Genomic DNA, 7594 nt, shown 5'->3' on the forward strand with positions numbered 1-7594 from the left:
TCTGACATGCCATTAATTTATAAAGTACACCATATTATCTTGTATACCATTAAAATAGAAAAATGCTATCATCTAAAGCATAAAATGCTTTCTTATCACTTAAAATTCTAATTTTATACTTTAAAAGAGAGACTTACTTAGAAGTACATTTTTATTCTATTACCACCCCATGTGATACAGAATAAAAAGGAAAGCAAAATGAATTGTTTGACATACTCCTGCATCTTCCTCATATTCAGATTTGAACCTTCTCAATTACTTTCCAATTCAGAGACTGCTGAAGTCTGTTTTTTTCCCCACACAATATTATCCTCAACGTCATCAAGACCATTACTGATGTAGTACCTCTTAAAAATGCTCCATTATTATCTCCCAATTTTCTTCTAAACACCAGTGCTCACATTTTCTTGATCTTGCCAGAAGGTCTCAACAAAAGGTTTTCTGACAAAAACCAGAACAATTCCTTCCTCAAATTGTCTTAAGATGGTCTGTTAACTAAAACATCAAAGTGCTGCAGTTGTCTAATCGTGCTACCACACAGAATAACCAAGTTCACAAAGGCAATAAAAATACACACATAAACTACCTTACCAACAGTGATTATATGATATCATCAGCTGAAGATGCATTCTGATTTCAAAGATGTGAGAAAACAAGAAATACCTGGTAGCTTTCAATATTCTCTTTTTCTATGGAGTCTAGGTCTGAATTTATCTTTATGTAACCTGCTTAATACCAAGAATGTTCTAACTGGGGACTCTTTTTTTTTTTTTTAATACTTATATATACACACATTTTTTTAAAGTTTTTATGTTAATTCCAGTTAACATACAGTGTTGTATTAATCTGTGGACTACTGAATTTCCTCAGGTCTAAAAAATCCTGAGCTATTAACTCTTTAAATACTACTAGACCACCATTCTCTCCATTTTCTTCTGGAATTCACATTAGATGAATGTTGGTAACCTTTATTTTATTTATTTATTTGTTATTTTTTTTTAAGATTTTATTTATTTGAAAAAAAAGATTTTATTTATTTGAGAGAGAATGCGAGGGCACACATGAGTGGGGGGGGGCAAAGGGAGAGGGAGAAGCAGACTCCCTCCTCAGCACAGAGCCCGACCCGGGGCTTGATCCTAGGGCCCTAAGACCATGACCTGAGCTGAAGACAGAGGTTTAACCAGCCACCCAGGCACCCCAGTAATCTTTATTTCTTTGTACTATGTTCTGGGTGAGTTCCCTCAGTACCATCTTCCAAATTCATTCTTTGACACATCAAGTCTAAAGTCTAAAGTTTGTCTTTGAGAGAGAGAGAGGGAGAGCACAGAGGGAGAAGAAGACTCCCCACTGAGCAGGGAGCCCAATGCAAGACTCGATCCCAGGACCCTGAGATCATGACCCGAGCCAAAGGCAGATGCTTAACCGACTGAGCCACCCAGGTTTGTATTTTCTATTACTTTTTCTCAATAACCATATTTTTCATTTCCAAGTTTTCTAATTAGCTGTTTTCCTATCTAGTAGATCTTATTCCATTATGCCTCTTTTAATTCCTTAATCCTCTTTACTAGTTTATATTCACTTATCTCTTTGCACATACTGAACACAAACTTTTTTGTTCATCTGTTTTATAAATGTATGTATTTTTTTAAAAGACTTTATTTATTTATTTGACAGAGAGAGAGACACCGAGAGAGGGAACACAAGCAGTGGGAGTGGGAGAGGGAGAAGCAGGCCTCCCAGGGAGCAGGGAGCCTAAGGCTGGGCTTGATCCCAGGACCCTGGGATCGTGGCCTGAGCTGAAGGTAGACGCTTAACGACTGAGCCACTCAGGCACCCCTGTTTTATGAATTTAAGTTTTATGTGGAGTGAATTCTTTTTCCAATTGTTAAATTAATTGCTGTCCTAGTATTAGATTTCTTGGATGTACTCTAGAATTTTGGTTGTTTGCTCATTTCAAATGGGAGGTTTCTTGTTTTTTCCCCTTCTCCTCTTCTCTCTCCCTCCATCAGTGCTGTGGGACAGAGCCATAGAAAGCAATGTAAATGTTACCACCTAGCATTGTGTTATGTTCTACCCTTTGTGCTCATCCATCCCCACCTAGCAGTTTTCAGGGCATCTCCTGCCAGCCCTCAAAGTCCCCAATTTAGTATCAGTCTTATAAAAGTAGTTTTTAATTACTTCCCTGGAAGAATATTGGGGATAAAGCCAAAACAGTCATAAAATGGTTCCTTAGCTTGATCTGGTCCAAAATTGCGTCCATAAGCCCTCATCTTCCAACAAAGCTTTAGCCCTAGTCAGCAGCCCAAGATTATTTTCCCTACCAATATTGCTTCATGTAGTGAGTGGGACTCCTTGTGCTCTATCTCAGATGGGAAACACTTAGTCCCTTTTACCACACAAGAGCATAAATTCCACAGCCTAACTTAGGACTTTGAGTCCAACAAAACCTGCAAAATCAATCTCTACACACCATTTTGAGTTTCTGTTCTGTTTCTGGTTCATAGAGATAATATTCTACTTTTTTGGGTCCTATGATTTTGTTCTGTTTTCCCTTCTTATACTTTATTCACAAATGCTGTGTCTGGAATGGTGTTTTAAAATAGTAAACTTATTGTGCCTTATCTTTTTCTCCCTCCCAATTATTATTTATTGCACAAACATTAAAGGAAATCAGTTATGCCAAAACCCATCAACTGTTTTGATTTTTCCATATTCTCTTCTAGTTTCTGTCCATGTATGTACACTTCTATAATTATATAATTGCTATAATACAGTTACAATTTGGTTTTCATTTTTTTATTGGATATTTCACATACTTTAGAAAGCTTTCAAAATTTTCACTCCCTATGGCGTGCTCCTAAATGAGATATAACACATCAAACAAGTGAATGGTTAGTTTAAACTGTTTTGAAAGGGGGGAAAAATCTACTTTCAAAAAAAACGCGAGTGGAGGAAAGGACTGTGGTTTACCGCAATACTACATAAATGTCTTCAAAGTCAGCAATACATCACCCACAACACATCTTAGGTATCTTCAAGTATCTATGCCTTTCTAAATATACCAATCTTGACTAAAAAAAAATTTTACCTCACGTTAAACCTCACACCAAGTAGTATCTTATCAAGTATCTTACTATAAAAATAGCCTACAAATGTCAACGGCATAAAGAAATTATTTCCTTTTATGTATTTGCTAATGTATTTACCATACACGACATATTCTGCAAACCTAGTTCTGTTTCACTTAGGTAAATCATGAACACTCAGAGGCACAGTGTCTTCAACTTTAATATGAGATTATTCCTGAGTGAGGATTAAATGCAGTCTTATGTTTGAAAGTGCTTTGAAACCACAGAGATATTATTTTTACTACAATTACCTTTTCTATTTCTCTTTGTGTAGCTCCTTCCTTTTTCAAACGTTCCTGTTCTACACACTTGGCATTGTAATTTTCCTTGGATTTCTGGAGGGCCTGAGTTATGCTTTGAATGGTTTGAACAGCTTCCAGAGTTCCTGCAACTTCTTCTTTAGTCTGTATGGTATGAAATGATTCATCAAAATGACTGAACTGTCATGCACTCAATATGTGATCAATCAGTCCTTTCACAGGAAAAAACTGATACCTTTTTATGAGCTTTTACTTGTTCTTCTCCATACTTCTGAACTTCCTTTATTAATTCTTGTAATTTTCTAACAAGATCCAAGTGACAGTTTGCTAATTTCTCTGTAGATGTTTTGAACACATCCCACACTGGTGCAAATGTTCTAAGGGAAAGGAAATATGGGAATTATTTAATAAAAAAAAGGTTAAGGCTCAAAACAAAACCAACAGAAAAAATAATGTTATACTCAGCAATTTTAATTAGACAAAATAGGAAATTAAAATAAATCACAAATAAAATGATTTTTCATTCTGACAGTGATTTTTTTACTCCTTGGTTAATTAAAATATTTTTGGACCTTAAGTACACAGAAATCAGTTAACTATTTATCACAGGTCTGGCCACGGGCCCTCTCTCTTAATTATGTCATACTATTTTCTGAGTTGATTTGGTTTTTTTTCACTTGTATCAGAAGCCTTTCTAATCATGGTCTATTGTTAAAAATTAACTTTTTACCAAATTTCAATTTTCAACTATGCAGGGCTCATTTAAAATGCTTCACCAGAAAATAAAAGTTCCTCTGAATTCAAACATGCAAAATCAAATGCACACATGATTTTATGAGTCCTCATCACTAATAATCATGAGAATTATTTTAACACTGTTACTTGAAATATTGTTTCAGATAATTTTATCTGTGCACTTTAACACTAAAACAGTCCCCTTTCCACTACATGGTACCTGTGCATGACCTACTTTCCTACCATTTCTTCATAATACTGAGAATTTAGTATTTTCTGCAGGTTCAAGTATATCCAAGAATTACTAAATTATTATATCCTAGATAGTACTTAGGATGTCAATGGTTAGCTTAAAACAATCTAGTCAATAAGGAATGACCTAAAGATAATTTTATCCTACGTTTTCCTCAGGTACTACCTAAGATATTTTCAACATCACCTGTTTTGCTCCATGACCAGACCTCTACTAGAAAACAAACAGAAGCAAGGCTAAAGGGCAGAGAAAGAAATTACTTACCCTAATATGTACTCTGTCCCAATCACTACATTTCCTATCCAGTAGGAATGCTAACTTGCAGTGATCATTTTAAGCAACAGTAAAGAATTTCAAAGAGGAAAGTTAAGATACTTAGAATAGGGCTGTTCTGATTAGATCTCACCTCACACTTTAAAATCTAAATCAGCATCAAATCTGGCAAGGAGTTAAATGGAACATTTTGAGAGCAAAAATAGGTAACTGAAAAGTATCCACTCACTACAGCACCAAAATACATGTACATCACTTCATGTAAACATGACAGTGTGGATTTCACAAAGCAGGAAGATGGAAGTGTCCCTTTACCAAAGGATTCTTTACATTGTAAAGGGGTTCAACATAAGACTTCTCTAAGTACAGGTTTCTTTAAGGAATGTCAAATATCATTACATTTTTAAAAGTTTAACATACAGAACTTTTTTGGGTTCAAGTAATACACATTAATGTATAATAAGCAGTAAGAAAGAAAACTGACCAATCTGAAGTTATGTTTAAGTGCAAAAAAATACAGAAAGAGGAAACTCAATTTCTTGAATAATATGCATCAGTAAAACATTAATATTTAAAATCTTTATAATCTTAACCAATCACACAACACGTAAAATATCATCCATTATTTATGAGAACCACGCATTTCAAAAACAGAAATGTTGTCAACATCTTTATTATCAGGAAATACAGGTGAAGTCAACCCATGTTTTTTCTATCTCCCACCTGATTAACTAAAAATAGGGTAGAATTTCTGTAATATAACCACAACCAAATAAGTACATTATGTTATATTTATGAACCATTATGTCTTCAACAAGAACTTAATATTCTCAAGAACTGTGCCTAAATCAATATTGAAAAAGAGTTTTTCAGAGAAATTAACTCACCCAAGTTGCGAATAATTGCTTGCAGATTTTGCTAGTTTTGTCATTGACCTGGAGTATGCTTCTTCTATTGTAGCTCTGTTAAATCAAATTTCCATAGGATAAGAGCTCTCAAACACATAGAAAAATTATCAAAATATAATTAAAACTGTTGAAACAAAAAACCCAAATTATATATTAAAAATAAGTAGGTATTGGGTGCCTGGTTAGCTCAGTCAGTAGATCATTCGACTCTGCATCTCGGGGTCATGAGCTCAAGCCCCAGGTTGGGTATACAGCTTACTTTAAAAAAAAAAGTAGGTATGTGGTCATGACACTCAGGTATCTCAGTCCCCTCAAACTCAGAATATCCAAACCAAACTTACTTCAAACTCTTCCCCAACCCCATGCCAACAAAAACCAGCTCTCTAATAAAAAGGAACTATTAACAGTAACTGTCTCTCATTGATGGAACTGTGACTTTTTTTGCTCCTTTAACCTTCTGTGTGTCTTTTTAATATATCACAAGGGTGGTACTTTGATCATCTAAAAAAAGTTAATACAGGAAAAAAATTAATATCTCAATGGGATAAGTTTAACAGCCACAAAAAAGTGGTCCAATCTCCAGCAGTAGTAAACTGATACAAAAACCTCCTGATGAGGAAAGCCACAAAAGCATGGAGAAAAGGGGCTAACTAAAAGGCATCAGAGAGCTCAGGAGGCAATTAAGAATGAGTAAGCCAAGATCTAAGAGAAGGATATCCAGAGAAGTAAATCAGATATGTTGGTTAGCTTTTCCCTGGTGGGCATCTAGAAGCAGGAGCTGAGACTAGGAAGAGGAGCAGCGTTTTTCACAGCCTCACAGGGTAAGGGAGACAAAACTAGATTCAGACTTACCAAAGATGGGAAGCATGGGAAATCCCATACCTTCAAGTTGAGACTCAATGAGTAAGGATAAACCTAAGTAGGCAAGCTCTCAAAGGAACTACCAACTGTATTTTTTCAAACCCTGATACTAGATCCTGTATGGATGTCTTACATACATTCATAAAACCATCAAGCACATAAGCAAATAAGACAAACGAACAAAAACCAGGAAGAACAAATAAGCAATGTTCCAAATGCTGAGATTAGAAAGCTTAGATTTTATGAGTTTATGTACTGTCTTCAAGGAGACAGTACATAAATCAAGAATTTCAGGAGCGCCTGGGTGGGCTCAGTCAGTTAAGTGTCTGCCTTCGACTCAGGTCATGGTCCCAGCATCCTGGCATCAAGCCCCACATCAGGCTCCGTGCTCGGCAGGGAGCCTGCTTCTCACTCTCCCTCTGCCTGCCTGCCTGCCTACTTGTGAATTCTCTCTCTCTCTGTGTCAAACAAATAAATAAAAAATCTTAAAAAAAAAAAAAAAAAGAATTTCAGGGGCACCTGCCTGGCTCAGTCACTAGAGCCTGTGACTCTTGATCTCAGGGTCCTGAGTTCAAGCCCTATCACAAAGCTGTAATCATCAAGACAGTATGGGACGGGCACAAAAACAGACACACAGAAGAATGGAACAGAATAGAGAGAGCTCAGAAATGGACCCTCAACTCTGTGGTCAACTAATCTTTGACAAAGCAGGAAAGATGTCCAAAGGAAAAAAGTCTCTTCAACAAATGGTGTTGGGAAAATTGGACAGCCACATGCAGAAGAATGAAACTGGACCTTTTCCTCACACCACACACAAAAATAAACCCAGAATGGATAAAAGACCTAAATGTGATGCAGGAATCCATCAAAATCCTTGAGGAGAGCACAGGCAGCAACATCTTCAACCTCAGCCGCAGCAACTTCTTGCTAGACACGTCCCCAAAGGCAAGGGAAACAAAGGCAAAAATGAACTACTGGGACTTCATCAAGATAAAAACCTTTTGCACAGCACAAGAAACAGTCAACAAAACCAAAAGACAACCGACAGAATGGGAGAAGATATTTGCAAATGACATATCAGATAAAGGGCTAGTATCCAAAATCTATAAAGAACTTATCAAACTCAAAATCAAGACCCAAAGAACAAATAATCCAATCAAGAAATGGGCAGAAGAC

The 7594-nt window shown here is 36.1% G+C and overlaps 1 protein-coding gene across 1 annotated transcript; it reads right to left on the reverse strand.

The window, feature by feature from the left end:
• Positions 1-1676: 1676 nt before the first annotated feature.
• Positions 1677-7341, reverse strand: LOC112818908 (F-BAR domain only protein 2-like). Its single transcript, XM_025865983.2, has 5 exons — positions 7262-7341; positions 5537-5611; positions 3624-3765; positions 3380-3532; positions 1677-2011 (listed from the first exon to the last, which is right to left on the reverse strand). Exons 1-5 carry the CDS (start codon positions 7315-7317, stop codon positions 2006-2008), a joined length of 432 nt encoding a protein of 143 aa, XP_025721768.2. The 5' UTR covers positions 7318-7341; the 3' UTR covers positions 1677-2005.
• Between the last annotated feature and the right edge of the window lie 253 nt (positions 7342-7594).

Source organism: Callorhinus ursinus, unplaced genomic scaffold (genome assembly GCF_003265705.2).
Source record: "Callorhinus ursinus isolate GAN/ISIS: 27379988/994484 unplaced genomic scaffold, GSC_fseal_2.0 scaffold1260, whole genome shotgun sequence".
Lineage (NCBI taxonomy): Eukaryota > Metazoa > Chordata > Mammalia > Carnivora > Otariidae > Callorhinus > Callorhinus ursinus.

Excerpts from the sequence above, each read along its gene's own strand:
- LOC112818908 (XM_025865983.2), bottom strand. The coding sequence starts at position 7,317 with ATGTTGCTGCCTGTGCTCTCCTCAAGGATTTTGATGGATTCCTGCATC. Across the intron at positions 3,766-5,536 it reads AGCAATTATTCGCAACTTGG|AACATTTGCACCAGTGTGGG; the intron begins GTGAGTTAATTT and ends CCTTTCCCTTAG. Across the intron at positions 3,533-3,623 it reads AAGTAAAAGCTCATAAAAAG|ACTAAAGAAGAAGTTGCAGG; the intron begins GTATCAGTTTTT and ends CATACCATACAG.